The following is a 21,913-nucleotide window of genomic DNA, read 5'->3' as shown; positions in this document are numbered from 1 at the left end:
GAAAATGGGAAAATTCACTTTTTGCACCATAGTTTGTAAACGCTATAACTTTTACCCAAACCAATAAATATACACTGAATGGGTTTTTTTTAATCAAAAACATGTTTGTTCACATTTTTCGCGCTGCATGTATACAGAAATTTTACTTTATTTGAAAAATGTCAGCACAGAACGTTAAAAAAAATCATTTTTTTGCCAAAATTCATGTCTTTTTTGATGAATATAATAAAAAGTAAAAATCGCAGCAGCAATCAAATAGCACCAAAAGAAAGCTTTATTAGTGACAAGAAAAGGAGCCAAAATTCATTTAGGTGGTAGGTTGGATGAGCGAGCAATAAACCGTGAAAGCTGCAGTGGTCTGAATGGAAAAAAAGTGCCTGGTCCTTAAGGGGGTTAAAGCCCTCGGTCCTCAAGTGGTTAAAGGACAACTGAAGTGAGAAGAATATGGAGTCTACCATATTGATTGCCCTGCTAGTCTATTTGGCTGCAGTAGTTTCTGAATCGCACCAGAAACATGCAGCTTATCAGGTGTTTCAGACATTGTCAGATCTGGCAAAATCTGCTGCACGCTTGTTCAGGGTCTGTGGCTAAAAGTATTATTCAGAGGATCAGCAGGATAGCCAGGAAACTGTTATTGCTTAAAGGAAACCAGAGCTCAAGAAAAGAAAACCTTTTATTCATACCTGGGGCTTCCTCCAGCCCCATGCGCTCGGAACCCTCCCACGCCGATGTCTGCAGCTCTTGTACCGGGTCCCATCACTTCTGTCAGTCGGGGCCAGTCTGACGTAAGAGAAGTGTGCTCTTTGCATATCTCTCCAGCAGCTGCAGACATCGGTGTGGCAGCGATCCGAGCGCATGGGGCTGGAGGAAGCCCCAGGTATGTATAACACTTTCTTTTCTTAAGCTCTGGTAGTACACTTAAGATGCGCGATCTTCTGCAAAACCCAGCCCCAGGACTTGACGCCAATTGGCGTTAGGCGGTCCTGGGGCTGCTGCCGCGATCATGCCCATTGGCATGACGTGGTCTTTAGGTAGTTAAATATGGCAGCCTCCAAATCTCTTGTTACAGTTGTCCTTTATTTCCTTTTAAGTGTTTTTAGATACTTATGATAAACGATTGTGGCATTAATAAATACAGTATTGTTGCTATAAATAGTGGTGCTTTCAACTGAGCCTTTTCTTTGGATATCGTCAGAGAAGGACCTAGCACACTATTGTATTCTTGGTGCAGATCAACCCCCCTCTTTTTGTAAAACTTTGATTAAATAACTCATATTGTTAAACAACTTTTAATCAAGGTTTTCTACAATTCCTCTTAAAAGAAAAACAAAACTTAATACTGATAGTGATAAATGTGTATTTTATATTTTAGTCGACATTTGTATCTTGATGGTAAAGTGTCTAGTGCCACAGGTATAAAACACCTCAAATATATTATTTGTCTTGGCCCAGTTAAAATGAAACCCAACATGCCATATTTAATCACTAGTTGGGAATGCTGCGTACCATTATTATTATATTATATGAATTTCATTGTATTTCTGTAATTTGCAGATGACAGAGCAGCGGAAGCAGAAGCAGAGGATTGGTCTTCTGGGGCAGCCCATTCACCCCAACCTCAACCCCCAGCAACCAGCATAAACTCCTCCCACCATGGTTCTACGACTACTGCCACATACCACGCCTCAGGTGACGGCTCTACTCCTGACTCCAGCCTGCCACCTGCGGTGCCACCAACCCCCCTTCCCCCGCTCCACATCCAGCATTGGAATCTTGTGCCAAATGATCCCCGAAGTCGGGCATGAATGAACTTTGCACTTGTGGAAAACACACACAAAAAATGACTTTAGAAAGTGTTCATTTTATACTTCAGATTAAAAGGATTATATTTATGAGACTTTTTTCCTACTTGTAAATGATATCAGAGTGTATGGACCACTGTAACTAGTGTATCTTGTGTGGGATGTCACCCCCCCCCCCCCCCCCCCCTCCCATCATTCCATTTCTGACCCTTCCATAAGTCTTTCTAGCATCACAGGAAGAGGCACAAAACCGATCTGTACATTGGGCAGTATTTATGGAGATGCTGGCCCAGTGGTGAAACCCAGGCTGGCCTCTTCCTCCTCCTCACCCCCAGGAAGATGTGATGGGCTCTGCAAGTGGGACATGAAAAGCACCAGCTGTGATGAAAGCTTCTGGATGACTGAACTTTGTTTCCAGTGTTACATTCCGACTCTTTCACGGGATAGAGGGAATGGCTCTAATTTATATCTTTCTCGGTTTTCGCTCTGTTTTGTACACACGGTCTTTGTTTCTTGATACACAGATGCTGCTCCCTGACTTTGTAAATGTGCGAGTTTGAAATTAAAACTATGAATATGCAGACTTGTCGACTCCTCGAATTAGCATGGATACCCAGAATGCTCTGTTTTATAGCATCACCCAGAATCCTTGGTGGCAGCATTTTCACAGCAATGTTCTGACCCCTATAAAAGTTTTCTAAAGCTTAAAGCGTGACAATGGAGTTTATGGAGGGTGTAAAACGTGTGGCAGCTATGGTCAGGCTGTGTTGAGCACAGCTTCAGGGAAGATATCTGGCTTTGAGAAATGTGGGTAAAAAGTTAGAACCTCACATTATTATTGCTGTCTTTGCCCCTACTGAAGAAATCTTCCCTTGCTTTGTCTCCAATACCTCCATGCCAATCTCTTTAAAGGGAACCCCAGGTCAGGGGCACGTGGAGGCTGACATATTTTCTTTTAAACAATGCAAATTGCCTGGCTGCTCTGCTGATCTTGTGCCTATAATACTTTTAGTCATAGACCCTGAACAAGCATGCAGATCAGATGTTTGACTGAAGTCTGTCTGGATTAGCTGCATGCTTGTTTCATGTGTGTGATTCAGACACTAAGGACCAGAAAGATGAGCAGAATAGCCAGGTAACTGGTATTGTTAAAATAAATATATATGGTATCCTCCATATCCCTCTCACTTTGGGTACATTTTAATGTACACATTGTGGCAGATTTTTTCTTTCCAAAGACAGCAGATTAACTGCTGTAAATTCAGACAATGCATACTTAAAGTTTAATTTTTGGTCGGAGTTTCTCTTTATCCCAATCAGTAGCTGATACCCCCTTTTACAAGAGAAATCTATTCCTTTTCACAAATAGACCATCAGGGGGTGCTGTATGGATTATTTTGTGGTGAAACCCCTCCCACAAGTAACCCCTCCCACAAAAGTTCGAACTTTTGTGGGAAATAGCTGTTAACATCTGTTTCCAACTGCCAAAAACCATGCAGCAGCTACATCACCTGCCAACAGTAAAATGTTCACTGGAGTTCCTCTTTAAAGTCCAGTTTAGCTATTTTTTTGGGCTACTTGCCACTTACACGTTCAGAGTAACTGATACAGAACGGATTGTCTAACATTTAACAGTTCCAGCTGAAAGATGAGTGCACAGCAGGCTACAAATGTGAATTTTCCCTGTTTTGTACATAGTTGTGACATCACCAGCAATATTCCCTTATAGGCAAAAACACATGGCAGAAATCAGACATAGGAAAGTAATAATGGAGATTTATTGCGATGGGCACATCTGTTCAAGATGCGGAATGTGTGACACGGATTTGACATGTGCATTAAAGCAAACTTGAACCTTCACTTCTCTGCCATGTTCTCCATACCTAAATGCCATTGTTTCCCAAGTGTGTTGCAATCACACCCTGCTGGCCAGAGAATGTGCCCTTCTCTCGTGTTCTGCCACCCTGCATTTGTGAATTCTGAAAATAACACTACTTGTTGCTTTTGCTTAAAATTGTAAGCTCTACATTTGTTACTTAAGACACAGAGGAGTGTAAAGCCAGAATGAATCCTTCAGAGAGCAAAGTTTCTTAGTTGGGGCATAGCACAGTCAGGCAGTCGGCAAGCACTGTGGACATTCACTGCTCTTCGATAGAAGTCCCAGGAAAAGTCACCACCTTTAAAACCGAGCAGAGGCCATTCTACTGATTGCAAAGTGCTCCCTGCACAACTCTGCAATTGCCAAAGATGTGGCAGAGGCAACATTTTTTAGCAGGATTAAGGGGGTGGACAGGCAAGAGGACAGGTGGCTCTAGTTACATAGGGGAGAAGGGCTGGGCTTCAAGTACAACACTTTTATAATTGGAGGAGGGAGCAGAAGTGAACCCACCTGTTTTGATGCAAAAGAATGGAGGGGCAATACTTGCAAACAGACGGGGAATTGGGGGAGGGGGGGGGGGTAGCACCTAGTATAATGTATGGAGGGGGGGGGGGGGTTGGAGGACAATACTTGTGGAAGAGAGGGGCAGGAGTGAGGCGCCTTTATACTGAGGAAGAACAAAGTGGGGGCAGCACCTTAAAATGGGAAGGGGAAGTTTACTGGGTATAAGAGGAAGAGAGGGAGAAAGGAGGGCAGCACTTGCTATAATGAGAGGGGGGGGGTAGGAGGGGATATGTGCCTAAGTGGGGATTGGTAGGTAATGGGGAGCTGTGCCGTTTGGCTAATGCAAATGTTTAAAGTGGAAAATGGACAGATTTCACAAATCACATATATTATGGCCACATTAATTAGTGTGAACATGTAATGTGCCCATATTATTGTAGTATGGAGGACAAACTTTCATAACCCAAAATTGAGCTTTAAAAAAAAAATGGCAGAAGGGCCAGTTCATGTTATAATGGGGACCCCCAGGGCCTTCAATCTGGCTTAGTATGCTGGCCTGGCTCTTATTCCATGCAATGTTCTTCACAAAAGCCGTGCCATGCAGCTCAGTGCGTGCATCTCCGGGGTCAAATTAAAGGGAACCTGTAGTGAGAGGGATATGGAGGCAGGCATTGTTTAATCTGAAACAATGGCAGTCCTGCTGATCCTCTGCCGCTAATAGTTAGGCAGGGCCATAGATACTGAACAAGCATGCACATCAGGTTTTTTGACAACTTTATCTGCATGTGTGATTCAGACACTGCTGATGCCATCATGATCAGCAGAACAGCCAGGCAACTGGTATTGTTTAAAAAATTAAATTAAAATGTCAGCCTCCATATACAGTGCATATGGAAAGTACTCACAGCACATCAATTTCCCACATTTTGTTATGCTACAGCCTTATTCCAAATTGGGTTAAATTATTTTTTCCCTCTGAATTCTTCACACAACACCCCATAATGACAACGTAAAAAGTTTACTTGAGGTTTTGGCAAATGTATTAAAAATAAAATTTTGAGTAAGCACATGTACATAAGTGTTCACAGCCTTTGCCATGAGCTCAGGTGTATCCTGTTTCCCCAATCATCCTTTGAGATTTCTGCTGCTTAATTGGAGTCCACCTTTGGTCAATTCAGTTTATTGGACAGGATTTGGAAAAGCACACACCTGTCTATATAATGTCCCACAGTTGACAGTACATGTCTGAGCACAAACAAAGCATGAAGTCAAAGGAATTCTCTGTAGACCTCCGAGAGAGGATAGTCTTGAGGCACAAATCTTGGGAAGGTTACAGAAACATTTTCTGTTGCTTTGCAGGTCCCATTGAGCATAGTGGCCTCCATCATCTGTAAGTGGAAGAAGTTCAAAATCACCAGGGCCCATATGCAATTATCTTTTTTTTTTTCTCCATGGTATTTTTTCACCTGGTCAATAAAATGTTTTGGTTTTTTCGAACCACCAGCAAGCAAAATACTTTTTCACATACTCTTTGGTACTTTTTCAATTGCAAAGTGCTGAAAAGTTATTTTGAAGAGAAACTGAAAAATTATCTCCTGGGAGAAAACTCAGGAGAAAGTGAATTGCATATGGGCCCAGGACTCTTCCTAGAGCTGGCTGGCCATCTAAACAAAGCAATCAGGGGAGAAGGGTCTTAGTCAGGAACGTGACCAATAACCCGATGGTTGCTCTGTCAGAGCTCCAGAGGTCCTTTGGTGGATTGCTGCAGAGATGGTTCTCCTGGAAGGTTCTCTCTCCACAATCAGGCCTGTATGGTAGAGTGGCCAGATAGAGGCCACTCCTTAGGAAAAGGCACTTGGCAGCCCGCCTGGAGTTTCTCTCATGGACTGAGTACCTCAGGTGCCTTAACAAAGTGCTCTGGTCTAATGAGACAAATATTTAACTCTGGTGTGAATGCCAGGCATCACATTTGGAGATGACCAGGCACTGCTCATCACCTGGCCAATAGCATCCCTACAGTGAAGCATGGTGGTGGCAGCATCAAGTTGTGGTGGGGATATTTTTCAGCGGCGGGAACTGGGATACTAGTCTGTACATTGCTGCAGTCATCTTTATATACGGACACCCTGGGTAAAAACCTGATCCAGAGTGCTCTTGAACTCAGACTGGGGCGACCCTAAGCACCCAGTTAAGATATCACAGAACTGGCTTAAGGACAACTCTGTGAATGCCCAGACTCCGACTAATCATGTCTTGAGGGATCTTAAAATGGCTGTTCACCGATGCTTCCCATCCATCCTGATGGAGCTTGAGATGTGCTGCAAAGAGAAATGAGCAAAACTGCCCAAGAAGAGGTGTGTCACATTCAAAAAGACTGAAGGCCTTAATTGCTGCCAAAGCTGCATCGACAATGTATTGAGCAACGGCTGTGAATATTTATATACTGTACATGAGGTTTTGGCCAAACTGAGAAATCACAAGTAAACTTTTTTTTTCACGCTGTCATTCTGGGGTGTTGTGTGTAGAATTCTTAGGGGGAAAAATGCATTTAATCGATTTTGGAATAAGGCTGTAACATGAAATGTGGAAAAAGGTGGTGCGCTGTGAATACTTTCCCGGATGCACTGTACCTCTCACGCTGGGTTCACTTTAAAAGCTGACCTAAATGAGCTCTTGAATGTTGGAATTGAGACTTTTTTTTTTCCAACCCACCAAATGACTTTGTAGAAATAAATCTCTGTAATTTTTTTTGCGGCTCTGCGTTGTGCCACCTGGGAAATTGTTGGTCGTCTTCGGTCTTCTCACCTTCACGCAGGCAGGCGAGCACAGCATGAATTCTGGTCAGTGATTTCCCCCTCAGTGGCAAAAGTTAAGCAGCAGATTTCGTGATGTGTGAAATGTGCAGAAGATGTGGCCCCCCCCCTCCCCCTCCTGACCTTTTTTTCATATGTGTTAGTTGTGTTTTGATGCTGTGAGGTTTGGAAATCCCCTCTTCCTTCCTGCTCTCCCAGCCGCCCCCTCAGTCTCGTCTGCTGTTAAAACCTCACGTTTTGTGTATGACGTCAGCTGAGGTCCAAAGGGTTATCTGTCTGTGTGGGTGGCCAGAGCTGCACACTTCCACAGAGCCTGCCATTAAAGGGAACCTGCGTACATCTTCAGTGATGTAAATCCTTATGGCAAGCAGTGAAGCATCTAAATCTACGTATGTGTGCTTTTCTTATCTAATCACAGAGCTATCCAGAGCAACTAAACTGCTGCTCAAATATGCAAATGCTGATGTTTCTCGAATGAATAAGCTTAAGATGCCCATACACTTGTCAGTCTAACCACTACAGGCCTGGCCAAAAGGTTTGAGACTGTACAAAATATTGGAAATTAGAAAAGTTGGTGCTTAAGTTTTTATCATAGCAATTTGCATATACTCCAGAATGTTAAGTGTTCAGGTGAATTGCATAGTCCTTTTGCCATTAAAATTAACTGAATCCCAAAAAAACCTTTCCACTGCATTTCAGTGTTATTAAAGGACCTACTGAGATCATTTCAGTAATCACTGGGAGGTAGAAGGCACCCCAAAAAATAACTATGGATGTAATACATATAAAATGGCTTACCTCTAAGAAAGGGCAACGCCAATATAGTAAAAAAAATTTAGTAATCGGACACAAAAACAATAACCAGTTTCGCTGAGCGCAGTCCACTTCCTCAGATCAAATAAAGCAGTGTCTGGGTAGCCAAGGTGCAAAGCTTGGAGCGCCTTTTTTTTAGGCGCTCCAAGCTTTCCACCTTGGCTACCCAGACACTGCTTTATTTGATCTGAGCAAGTGGACTGTGCTCCGCGAAACGAGTTATCGTTTTTGTCTGATTATTAAAATTTCTTTCCTATATTGGCGTTGCCCCTTCTTCTTAGAGGTAAGCAATTTTATATTTATTACATCCATATTTACTTTTTGGGGTGCCTTCTACCTCCCAGTGATATTGTTTACAGCCCCCTAGCCATTAGAGGTTGCTGTCAATTGTTTGTTTTGTGTACCCAAACAATCGTATTTTCTGGAGTGCGACCCATAAATTTGAAGACCGAGCCCAAGTTGGGATGGGATTTCCTCACTTGTTTTTATACTGTGGTTGCTGGTCTTGCAACCCACCTTTGTGAGTACCTCATCACTTTGTATTTATTCAGAACATTCATATACTACACCATAAGGGGCTCCTGGTCTCTCTTTTTTTCCTGTATCCGTAGGAAGTCTTGGGACTCCTCTGGACTACACACCTCACATTTCAGTAATCGTCATTAACTCCGGTGAGAATTTTGACGAGCACAAGGCTTTAGATCATTATGTCAGGCTGATTGGGTTAGAATGGCAGACTTGTACTTGGTGAAATAAATCTGATTCTGATTCAATGATTTGAAGCATCAACCTCCTTTTAACATGTCAACGGTGGTTGTACCCGGAATTATTTTTGGCACATACAGGGTCGGCGTTGGTGCAGTAACAGTAAAAATTTTAGAAGTATACATGTAGTTGCAAAGATATACAAGCAGAGATCATCTTACATTACATGTTGCACATTACACAATGCATTTGACTAGATGGGTCCGTCTCAGTGCTATGTCGAGCGGAGCTGCCTGCTACACGCTGTGCGGCGCTCAATTGCTCTGCAGCACATTACAGACCCCCCACCGCATGTCTTGGAAAGTGCAGGAGGAGAGAGAGAAGAGAGAAAAAAAAATGTTAACCATGGTGACCAGCAAAGAAACGCATGCAGCCATCATTGCGTTGCATAAAAATGGCTTCACAGGCAAGGATTTTGTGGCTACTAAGATTGCACCTAAATCAACAATTTATAGGATCATCAAGAACTTCAAGGAAAGAGGTTCAATTCTTGTTAAGAAGGCTTCAGGGCGTCCAAGAAAGTCCAGCAAGCGCCAGGATCATCTCCTAAAGAGTATTCAGCTGTGGGATCGGAGTGCAACCAGTGCAGAGGTTGCTCAGGAATGGCAGCAGGCAGGTGTGAGTGCATCTGCACGCACAGTGAGGCGAAGACTTAGAAGATGGCCTGTTGTCAAGAAGGGCAGCAAAGAAGCCACTTCTCTCCCAAAAAAAACATCAGGGACAGATTGATCTTTTGCAGAAAGTTATGGTGAATGGACTGCTGAGGACTGGGGCAAAGTCATATTCTCCGATAAAGCCCCTTTCCAATTGTTTGGGGCATCTGGAAAAAGGCTTGTCAGGAGGAGAAAATGTGAGTGCTACCATCAGTCCTGTGTCATGCCAACAGTAAAGCATCCTGAGACCATTCATGTGTGGGGTTGCTTCTCATCCAAGGGAGTGGGCTCGCTCACAATTTTGCCCAAAAAACACAGCCATGACTAAAGAATGGTACCAAAACACTCTCCAACAGCAACTTCTACCAACAATCCAACAGTTTGGTGAAGAACAATGGATTTTCCAGCACGTTGGAGCACCGTGTCATAAGGCAAAAGTAATAACTAAGTGGCTTGGGGACCAAAACGTTGACATTTTGGGTCCATGGCCTGGAAACTCCCCAGATCTTAATCCCATTGAGAACTTGTGGTCATTCCTCAAGAGGCGGGTGGACAATCAAAAACCAACTAATTCTGAGAAACTCAAAGTGATTATGAAAGAATGGGTTGCTATCAGTCAGAATTTGGCCCAGAAGTTGATTGAGAGCATGCCCAGTCGAATTGCAGAGCTCCTGAAAAAGAGCCAACACTGCAAATACTGACTCTTTGCATAAATCTCATGTAATTTTCAATAAAAGCCTTTGGAACGTATGAAGTGCTTATAATTATATTTCAGTACATCACATAAACAACTGAAACAAAGATCTAAAAGCAGTTTAGCAGCAAACTTTGTGAAAACTAATATTTTTGACAGTCTCAAAACTTTTGGCCAGGACTGTAGATTGACCATCAGACAGGTCCCACTGTGATGGAATCTGATCAGATAGGAGCTATTGTCTGCCCACATACTGCCAACAACTTCCAATCAATTTCAGCTTGAAAATGTTTGGAAATGGTTCTAGCGTCGCCACCCAAATGTGTGTGCTGTCTCCCCCTCCACTGTGTGGTACTGAAGGCTCACCTGTTTACCGGCATGGCTCTTGGCATCCTACATCACAGCAAGCGCCTGTACCATGTGACCAGACGCATGTAGTGATGTCGCTACATACACTGGTGTCACATGGAGCAGGATACTATAGTGACACCAAAGGAGGCCAGGAGTTTAAGGGGGGATGGAAACATACACTCGGGGGATACGTGCTGGGTTTCCACAGGTTATCCCCAACCGTTTTTGGTCGAGGGCCGGATCAACATACTTCAGACTGCTGGGGGGCCGGATGTATACATAAAATGATGAAGTCTTTGCAGGCCAGACAGTGAAGCATACCCAGGTGACAACCTGCAGTCCAATTGGACAGCAGTGTCACCTGATGTGGAATGTGATTAGAAACCAGCAAATTACTGCTTTCTGGCTTTATTCTATATGCGGACCACCAATATTTAAAGATGTAGCTGACTGCATCTATAATGCATTTTGTGTGTGTGGGGGGGGGGCTGGTAAAAAAGCCTCAGGGGGCCACATTCGGCCCGAGGGCCTTAGTTTGAGGACTACTGGCTTAGGCAATCGGCAGCTGTGTAGAGCGTGCTCAATGTGCTGCCCTGGTCCTGTGTGTAAGTACACAAGTCAGAATTCTTTTTTTTATAGAGCATCGGGTGCCAAAAAGGCTTTAGCCAAACCAAGAAAATCTTAGCTTTACCAGCTCGCTCTGGGTGTTGGGATTTTTTGCACCATAAACTGTTCTACTATTCTACCACCCACACTCTTCTGAATCCCTATGTCAAAAAATTTATACTAATACTATTATATGAGCAAAAAAAGTGTGTAGGAACTGTGTATAAATATACAAACACACCCGTAACCACCACATGTAGCCTTACCATGTATAAATACAGACTTCTACACACCCCCATAGGCCTCACATAGACACGTATGTACACATACACATTCACACTCATACTGACCTACCCTCTCGAGTTCTCTCCCCCTTCTGACAGAGCAGAGAAGAAGAAATAATGTAGAAGAGTAACATTTCACTATAGAGCCATTAGTTCTTCCATTTATTCCTACAAACACTTGTACGCCCAAAGTTATTTTCGATAAGTGTATACTGTTTAAAGTGAAAAACTATTCAATGTCATAATCTACCACAGTCAAGGGTCAGTTTCTTAGGAGGGAGGCCCCAGTTTGCATGGGTCTTCTCCTACAGCCCAATAGCAGACAGACTCCATGCAGATAGTGTGAACGTACTGAGCCTAGAATGCTAGAGCTGCATCTCTTCCATTCTGTAGATTTTCTGTTCACCTTTGTGTTGGTCAGCTTCAATGGATAAATAGAAGTGCATCTCCATAAATTAGAATACAGTATAAATTTGTTATAATAAACACCAAGGGACCAGGAAAAGTGCTTTGCTATATCAGAAATTGTCCAATAGATGACCCAGCATGCACTGGTACATTCACTGTTGCGAAGGACCAACTCTGTACTGTACCTCCAATGGGATGACAAACACTTGCACATTTGGTGGACTACAAGGTCAAGTATACATTAGGGCTGCATAGCCAGGCTGGATACATTTCTGGTTATCCAGGCTCTTTAAAGGGAACCTAAACTGGGAGGAATATGGATGTTTCCTTTTAAACAATACCAGTTGCTTGGCAGCCATGCTGATCTCTTTGCTTGCAGTAGAGGCTGAATCACAGACCTGAAACAAGCATGCAGCTAATCCAGTCTGACTTCAGTTAGAGCACCTGATCTGCATGCTTGTTTAGGGGCTGTGGATAAAAGTATTAGAGACACATGATCAGCAGGAGAGTCAGGCAACTGGTATTTTAAAAGGAAAAATCCATATCCTTCTCAGTTTAGGTTCCCTTTAAAAATTGCATTTAGTACTGAATAGAGGCACTTGCTTCCTGTGAATGGCTCTGATACCTCTGTGGGCGGGACTTGCAGAATGTGTCCTACAAAACTTTCTGCTCACACTTGGGCCAATCATGAAGCCATCTTCTCTGGGATCTGAGGAGGTAGTTTACTATACCTGAGTTTATTCTAACAAGATTATACTGTCATCGTTTAATTTTATTTCAGTAATACAATTCAGAAAGTGAATCTCATATTGTATAGATTCATTACACACAGAGTGATCTATTTCAAGCGGTTTATTTCTTTTCATTTTATGGATTATGGCCTGCAGGAAATGAAAACCTAGAATTCAGTTTCTTAGAAAATTAGAATACTGTGAAAAAGTTCAAGATTGCAGATCTGCAGTTTCTCACTCCACTTAGCAAATTATCAAAAGATATCTGCAAAGGTATCCTTAGGGCCTGTTCACACTATATGCGTTCCTAGCCGTTTTCAGGGAACGCGTACTGGTACCAAAAACGCATAGAAACGGCTCCTAATGCTTTTGAATGGGCTAGTTCACATGTATGCGTATGAGACGCATACGTTTCTCATCCGCATTGCTGCATGCAGTTCTGTGCGATACGCATAGAAACGGACGCAGTGAAAGTCTATGGACGCGTATCAAAAACACGTACTATTGCGTTTTTAGCGTCCGTTTTCCTCTGCGGTTCCCATAATTCTTTTTTTTCCCCTGGGTCACGTGTTTGTGCAAAACGCAATAGAAAACGCATTCAAACGCAAGAAAAACGCATGCGGTTTTCAACTTGCGTTTCTTTCAATTTATACGCGTTCTACAAACGCAGCAAGTGGTTCAATGAGCCACACGATCCTGAGGAAGACAGCTGAATTGATGACAGTTGTCCAGAAGACAGTCATGGACATCCTCCACAAGCAGGGTAAGCTTCAAAAGGCCATTGCTAAAGAAGCTGGCTGTTCAGAGTGCTGTATCCAAGCATAATAATTAATGGGAAGTTGAGTTGGAGGAAAAAAAGTGGCAGAAAAAAAGTGCTCAAGCAACAGCGCATTCCAGCATTTGGGATGATTCACAAGAAGTAGACTGCCGCAGGAGTCAGTGCTTCAAAATCCACCACAGCCACCTATTGGGGACAAAGACCGTGTACAACTGTTCCATTCCTTGTGCCAAGACACTCCTCTAGCAGAGAACATGTGATAAGCATCTTACCTGTGCTGTAGAAAACTGACTGAACTGTTGCTCAGTGGTCTTGCATTTTATTTGGAAATCAAGGTCCCAGAGTCTGGAGGGAGAAAGAAAGAGTGAAGAGGCAAAGCATACAAGTTACTTGAGGTCCAGTGTGAAGTTTCCGCAGTTGGTGATGATTGGGGGAGCCCAGTGGCGTAGCTAAGGAGCTGTGGGCCCCGATGCAAGTTTTACAATGGGCCCCCCTAAGCACTCTATACATAACTATTGATATGGCGCACCAAAGCCTGCCAATGGCAACTACAGTGTCAGAGGTGCAAGAAGGGGATGGGGAACAGTTTGTTAATGATTACCAATATTCAAAGTGATTATTATGAACACAGGACCAATAGAGAGCTAATAATGTAGTTGAGGGAGGGCCCTTCGGGGCCCCACTGGCCCAAGGGCCCTGATGCAGTTGCTACCTCTGCACCCCCTATTGCTACGCCTCTGGGGGAGCCATGTCCTCTGCTGGTGTTGGTCAACTGTTTTTTTTTTTTTTTTTTTTCAAGCCCAAAGTCAACACACTCATCTACCTGTATTTACAGCACTTCATGCTTCCCTCTGCTGACCAGCTTTATGAAGATGCTGATTTCATTTTTCAGCAGGTCTTGGCACCTGCCCACACTGCCAAAAGCACCAATACCTGGTTTGATGATAACTGTATTACAGTGCTTGATTGGCCAGCAAACTCACTTGACCTAAATCCCATAAAGCCATGTCCCCTCAACCCTGTTCACAACTGTACAGCGCTCCTACATACTGTGCCACCCAAAACCATCACACACTATAATTTTGAGCAACAATAACCAGTGTGGGCTTGTGAGAAAGCTAAAGAGACAATCAAGAAATGGGATGAGAATTATATAATTGTTCTTTGGCAACAAAATTAAATATAAAGTTTTAAGAGTTTGTTTTTATTTTTTTTGACAGGCAGCCTATAGGGCCAAAGTGCAGGGATCTCATCCTACAAAGTGAATCAACCCCCAAGTCAGCTAGCTAATTGTACAAGCTGTTAGGCCTGGTGCACACCAGAGGAGTTTTTCTGAGCGTTTTGAGTTTTTAAATCTGCTGCTAATGTTATCCTATGTGTCTGTGCACACTGGAGCAATGAGGTTTTGTAAAAAACCCCATAGCATTACATTGGGAAGAGCTTTTAGAGGTTTCAAAAGCTCTTCCCAATGTAATGCTATGGGGTTTTTTACCCCATAGCATTAATAACATAGGATAACATTAGCAGCAGATAGGATAACATTAGCAGCAGATTTAAAAACTCAAAACGCTCAGAAAAACTCCTCTGGTGTGCACCAGGCCTTAGGCCTGGTGCACACCAAAAAACGCTAGCAGATCCGCAAAATGCTCGCAGATTTTGAAACGCTTTTTCTTCTTTTTCTGTAGCGTTTCAGCTAGCATTTTGCGGTTTTGTGTAGCGGTTTTGGTGTAGTAGATTTCATGCATTGTTACAGTAAAGCTGTTACTGAACAGCTACTGTAACAAAAAACGCCTGGCAAACCGCTCTGAAGTGCCGTTTTTCAGAGTGGTTTGCGTTTTCCTATACTTAACATTGAGGCAGAAACGCATCCGCAATCCAAAATCAGCAGCAGCCCGGGAGTATGCGTTTCTGCAAAACGCCTCCTGCTCTGGTGTGCACCAGCCCATTGAAATACATTACCCAAGCGTATCCGCAGCCGCAAGCGGATCGCAAACCGCAGCAGAACCGCTCTGGTGTGCACTAGTACTCTGTCAGTATTTTCCTGTCTGGCTCTCTGGGAAATTGCTGATGTTTATGACACACAAGAGAAGCTGAAGACGTGTTTGACACTTCCGCTGCCCGCCGGATCGACTGTATACACATCATCATGGCAACAGGGAGTGAGCCCTCTGCTGCGCATGCGCACTGTCCCAGTTTGAAACATATCGCTCATACTGAATTACATTTTAAAATATGTGGCGTTTATGGCTCTCTCACCCAAAAAGTTTCCTGACCCCTGTATTAGACTAAGGAGTCGAGGAGTTTGAGCTATTTTGGGTACCTGGAGTTGGAGTCGGTGGGTTCATAAACTGAGGAGTTAGTCGGATGATTTTCTACCGACTCCACAGCCCTGGTATGAGGTTCCCCTTATGTCCACTGCTCCCCCTGTTCTCCTCCATCCTCTTCCATTTTGATGAAACGTCCCCCCCCCCTCTTCAGCCAGGAGCGCTGTGCGCATGCACACTACGTCACAACTACGTAGTGCGCATGCACAGATCGCTCCTGACTGCGGGTGCGTGATCAAGTGCAGTGCCTACCAACCCTGCCGACCTGGAAGTAGCATCAGGCGAACACCATAATGTAGGGACATGGAGGAGAACGGGGGGGGGGGGGGGGGGGAGCGGTGGGCATGAGGAGAGTCTCATACACATGCCTGCTTCCCCACTTTTACATTTTTAAAGGGGAACTGAAGAGAGAGGTATATGGAGGCTGCCATGTTTATTTCCTTTTAAGCAATACTAGTTGCCTGGCAGCCCTGCTGATCCTCTGCCTCTAATACTATTAGCCATAGCCCCTGAACAAGCATTCAGCAGATCAGGTGTTTCAGACTTTAAAGTCAGATCTGACAAGACCAGCTGCATGCTTGTTTCTGGTGTTATTCAGATACTACTGCAGAGAAATAGACCAGCAGGGCTGCCAGGCAACTGGTATTGATTAAAAGGAAATAAATATGGCAGCCTCCGTATACCTCTTACTTCAGTTCCCCTTTAAATGGGTTAAGGAATCCTTTAAAGTGATTGAGCTGCTGAATTGCAATAGAACAAAATATTCACTTCTATCTATTTATATGGCTGCCTTTCAAGTCACAAAGCTGGCAGCAAACTTGTATGGAGAAGGGATTTTTTCAATAATAATCATACAAGATGTTTAGTGTAGCAAAGGCTTGCTTCCAGGAACGTGATGCTTTCCCCTGTAATAGGTGCACAATATGGTGCGGCTTCTGCTGACCCCGGTGTGGCTGCAGCCTTTGTGTAAACTGCTGAAGAAAAGTGGTTAATCGCTGTAACGTCAGTGCCTCACGCAAGGCTGTGCATGTGCCTCCTCATGAGAGCTCACATTATATAACCGGCTCTGTGAGCATACCCAATCCGGCTTAACGCACAGTGTTTCATTGATGGAGAGCAGGATTAGGCCTGCTGGGCTGTGACCTGACTGCAGGATGCGTGGTGTCTCTCCGTCCGCCCCCTCCTCTCTGCTGCAAGATGAGGACCTGTTTATCCTCCTTGCCTGCCAAACTCATTCCCCCCAGACTAGAGTTGCTGTAGCCCGGGGGATACTGTCTATATGAAACAGTACAGTATTTTATGCCCACTTTTAATCAAGAAAACAGTTTAAGAATATATGGTTTCCTCTGTATATATCAGAGGATAAATGAGGTGACGTGACTTGATGAGACATGTGTATGTACAGTGCCAAGCACACAAATATCTATGCTGTTCATTTTTTTCTTTCTCTGCCTGAAAGAGTTAAACATCAGGTATGAAAGTGACAGTTTCTGTCCGGGTCGGACTATAGCGTAACCCTCACTGATAAGGAATTACAGCCATAAAACACTTTCCTTGTCAGTAAATGGCTTCTGAGAACAGTAAAAAGATAAAAAGGGTCAATAGTTTATAGATTTGAACGCTGCCATACTTCAGTGGAGGTGTCATTGAGCAGAGACAATGACACAGTAAAACCGTAAAACCTATATTTAAAAATAAAATAAAACTGCGGGATATCTAAAAAAAAAAAAAAAAAGTCATTTTTAGGAGAAGGAGGATAGGTTTAATTGTTTATCTCATCAGTTAATTTTCACCTCGGATGTCCTTTTAAGGGACAAGCGAGGCAACTAAATAAATCAGTCTTTACTTATCTGGGGCTTTTTCCAGCCCCTAGAAGTCACTTATGTCCCTCGCCCCAGCTCCGCAGTCTTCTCCCGGGTCCCAGTGGCAGCCTCTGAAGTATTGCTTACCTCAGATGGGTCGGCATCTTCTTTGCAAGCGCAGTATGCTCCTGGTGACATGGGTGTTTTCGCATGCATAGAAGATCCCAACCCATCGGAGGTCGGTGATGCTTCAGAGGCTGCCAGCGGGACCCAGGAGAAGACTGGAGCTGCGGTGAGGGACACACGTGACTTCTAGGGGCTGGAAAGAACACCCCAGGTAAGTAAAGATAGCTTTATTTAAATACCTTGCTTGTCCTTTAAAGGGGGCCTAAATGAAAATAAAAATAGACACTTGAGGGGGAAGGCTCTGGGTCCTATAGAGCCTTCCCGTTCCTCTCTCATCCTGTCATTTCTGAGCTGGCTCCCCATTAGCAGTCTCCGACCCATGGGTCAGAGACTTCTCTCTTCCACCCTCGGTGGGCTTTAGAAGTCCTCAGGAGCACTCAGGTTCCCGAAAACGGGCCACTCTATACTGCACACGCACGAGTGCCTTCTCTAGTGCAATTGCTAAGTATGGAGTCGCCAATCTTTGGGAGGACTTGGGCTCCCGAAGACTTCCAAAGCCTCCCGCGGTGGGAGATTTAAATGGAGGAGCCTGCAGGGGAATGAGAGGATAAGAGAAACCTGAAGGCTCTATAGGACACAGAGCCTTCCCTCTCCTTAGGCGAGTATATATATGTGTGTGTGTGTGTATATATATATATATATATATATATATATATATATATATATATATATATAAAAATTCTCACTTCTTATTCACTTTAACTAAAATCTGGTATAAAATACCTGACTTTATTTACCCCATGCAGAGCAGTGCAATTAAGTATTTGGGTGTAGGGGCATAACTACTAATCATGCCCCCCAATGTTCACACCCTTTCCTTTGCTTACCCCTTGGTGACCCGCACAGCTTTTGGGGCCCATCTTGCAAGCCAAGCATCATAAAACTAGTGTTGCCATCATAATCTTCACAGCCATAAAAACACCTGATGGATGGACCTCTTTATCGGAGGGAGTGAAGTAGTAGTTGGGGCCCCCATGCGGTCACAGGAGCTGCTCCCCTGTAGTTATAATTACCTGTCCCAGCATGAGCACTCCTTATCCCTACACCTAGAAGATGGAGACATGAGGGGAGCTGGCCAGAGAGCAAGGAAGGAGACTGGAGAGTTAGTGGTGCTCATAGTGCGACTGTTAACTGTAACTTCCTTGCATCATTCCTATTACGGGTGGCAGTGAGGTATACATGGCTGTACTGGCAGCAATTGTTGGTGTCAGAGCAATACTGGAACAACAGTTAGGGTAGATGGAAATACAGCAGCCAATACTTCAAATGGCAAAACAGGGATATATAGGAGTACTGGTGGACACAGCGATACTTGAGTGACATGGGAATACTGGGGAGGGGGCAGAGCAATATAACAGCAAAACTAGGAACTATGGGAATATTAAGGGGCACATTGATACTTGAGGGATATAGGGAAACTGGAGAAGGGGCATGGAAATACTGTGGCCCATGGAAATTGTAGAATATTCATAAGTGGAGCATGCTGGCCTGTTACAATAACCTCTTGGCACCAGGATCCCCTTAAGCCTCATCACAATGCCTCATCTTTATGGTTTCCTCTAATGGCATCTCTCAATGCATGACACAGGTAGGAGGAGTCATAGAGGGGGACGCTGTAAAAGGGCTGAAGAGAGATCACACAGCCAATAGGTGAGTAACTTCTGCAACATGCAAAGTTACATCGTTATTTGGGTTGAAAAAAGACATACGTCCATCGAGTTCAACCAGAGGACAAAGTACAACACTAGCCTGCTCCTTCACATATGCCTGTTGATCTAGAGGAGGGCGAAAAACCCTTACAAGGCATGGTCCAATTAGCCCCAAAAGGAAAAAATTCCTTCCCGAATCCAGATGGCAATCAGATAAAATCCCTGGATCAACATCATTAGGCATTACCTAGTAATTGTAGCCATGGATGTCTTTCAACACAAGAAAAGCATCTAAGCCCCCTTTAAATGCAGGTATAGAGTTTGCCATAACTACTTCCTGCAGAATCGCATATGCGGTTTACACTGTGTGCTATGGGGAAAAATCATGCGATTTTGCCTCGTGTGTTCCTACCCTAGCTGCACCTATTTGCATAAAAGTGTACAGGCTCTTTCACATCTAGAACACGCGCAGGAGCCGTTCTCCTGCACGCGTTATATATGCCCTGCAGCGTGTCGTCGGGATGCTGCGGTGCGACGCAATCAGCAGCGGTAGTAATTCATTAACCCGACGGGAAAAAGCTGGCACCCGTCGAGTTGGACTTTCATTTTACCTTGATTAACGCAAAGTTTCGACTTTGCGTTAAAACGCAGCAAATGGGCTCTGGTGTGAAAGAGCCCTACATGATCCTGCATGATCTCAGAAATATTTGCATCTCTTTGATGATCCCTACTGGCAGGTTGGAGGAGAATGTCCAAATAAGTCTAATGTGACTTGGGGAAATCAATGTGGTAGCAGCAATAACGTGACTGAACTGCAAAGGTGTGTGCACAATTTTTAAATGCATTGTTTAGCCAAAACATTAAAAAGGCACTGTAGTGACATACTGTATGGTAGAATGCAGTAAATGACCCAGAATACCGACTTTTACAGTAATTTTCCTGGTTTCAGCATCAGAAACACTTCCTACATCTATATATGTACAAAAGAAGTTTCAGAATGTGCTCCCCAAATGTCCACACAATGCTTATCACCCTGAGACCACTTGCACACTGGCCAGCAAAACATCCGTGTGAACCAGCCCTAATGGTGCCCATACATGGTACAATTCTTTTTCATCCAATCTTACCATTTCTATGTAGTGTAAGGGTAAATTAAGTGAATACAGTGGTTTGTACAAGTATTCGGCCCCCTTGAAGTTTTCCACATTTTGTCACATTACTGCCACAAACATGAATCAATTTTATTGGAATTCCACGTGAAAGACCAATGCAAAGTGGTGTACACGTGAAAAGTGGATCGAAAATCATACATCATTCCAAACATTTTGTACAAATAAATAACTGCAAAGTGGGGTGTGCGTAATTATTCAGCCCCCCCTGAGTCAATACTTTGTAGAACCACCTTTTGCTGCAATTACAGCTGCCAGTCTTTTAGGATAGGTCTCTACCAGCTTTGCACATCTAGAGACTGAAATCCTTGCCCATTCTTCTTTGCAAAACAGCTCCAGCTCAGTCAGATTAGATGGACAGCATTTGTGAACAGCAGTTTTCAGATTGTGCCACAGATTCTCGATTGGATTTAGATCTGGACTTTGACTGGGCCATTCTAACACATGGATATGTTTTGTTTTAAACCATTCCATTGTTGCCCTGGCTTTATGTTTAAGGTAGTTGTCCTGCTGGAAGGTGAACCTCCGCCCCAGTCTCAAGTTTTTTGCAGACTCCAAGAGGTTTTCTTCCAAGATTGCCCTGTATTAGGCTCCATCCATCTTCCCATCAACTCTGACCAGCTTCCCTGTCCCTGCTGAAGAGAAGCACCCCCCAGAGCATGATGGTGCCACCACCATATGTGACAGTGGGGATGGTGTGTTCAGAGTGATGTGCAGTGTTAGTTTTCCGCCACACATAGCGTTTTGCATTTTGGTAAAAAAGTTCCATTTTGGTCTCATCTGACCAGAGCACCTTTTTCCACAATATTTGCTGTGTCCCCCACATGGCTTGTGGCAAACTGCAAACGGGACTTCTTATGCTTATCTGTTAACATTGGCTTTCTTCTTGCCACTCTTCCATAAAGGCCAACTTTGTGCAGTGCATGACTAATAGTTGTCCTATGGACAGAATCCCCCACCTGAGCTGTAGCTCTCTGCAGCTCATCCAGAGTCACCATGGGCCTCTTGACTGCATTTCTGATCAGCGCTCTTCTTGTTCGGCCTGTGAGTTTAGGTTGACGACCTTGTCTTGGTAGATTTACAGTTGTGCCATACTCCTTCCATTTCTGAATGAACGCTTGAACAGTGCTCCATGGGGTGTTCAAGGCATTGTAAATCTTTTTGTAGCCCAAGCCTGCTTTGAATTTCTCAATAACTTTATCCCTGACCTGTCTGGTGTGTTATTTGGACTTCATGGTGTTGTTGCTCCTAATATTCTCTTAGACAACCTCTGAGGCCGTCACAGAGCAGCTGTATTTGCACTGACATTAGATTACACACAGGTGCACTCTATTTAGTCATTAGCACTCATCAGGCAATGTCTATGGGCAACTGACTGCACTTAGACCAAAGGGGGCTGAATAATTACGCACACCCCACTTTGCAGTTATTTGTAAAAAATGTTTGGAATCATGTATGATTTTCTTTCCACTTCTCAGGTGTACACCACTTTGTGTTGGTCTTTCACGTGGAATTCCAATAAAATTGATGCAGGTTTGTGGCAGTAATATGACAAAATGTGGAAAACTTCAAGGGGGCCGAATACTTTTGCAAACCACTGTATACTAAAAGGATAATTTAGACAGTTCCCTTATATTACATACGTAGAAATGGTAAGATTGGATGAAAAAAATTGCACGATCACCATGAATGGGCACCATAA

At 43.8% G+C, this 21,913-nt stretch overlaps 1 protein-coding gene across 1 annotated transcript in view; it reads left to right on the top strand.

The window, feature by feature from the left end:
- ITPR1 (inositol 1,4,5-trisphosphate receptor type 1) overlaps positions 1-2,385 on the top strand; it is a 366,152-nt gene extending 363,767 nt beyond the window's left edge. Inside the window, 1 exon segment of the mRNA XM_068253115.1 lies at positions 1,555-2,385. Within this exon segment, the coding sequence (XP_068109216.1) occupies positions 1,555-1,641 (87 nt within the window). The 3' untranslated portion in view covers positions 1,642-2,385.
- The last annotated feature ends 19,528 nt before the right edge of the window (positions 2,386-21,913 follow it).

This window comes from Hyperolius riggenbachi, chromosome 9, assembly GCF_040937935.1.
Source record: "Hyperolius riggenbachi isolate aHypRig1 chromosome 9, aHypRig1.pri, whole genome shotgun sequence".
NCBI classification, from domain to species: domain Eukaryota; kingdom Metazoa; phylum Chordata; class Amphibia; order Anura; family Hyperoliidae; genus Hyperolius; species Hyperolius riggenbachi.
Note: the sequence above shows the minus strand (reverse complement) of the source record. Positions and strands in the feature narration are given on the sequence as shown.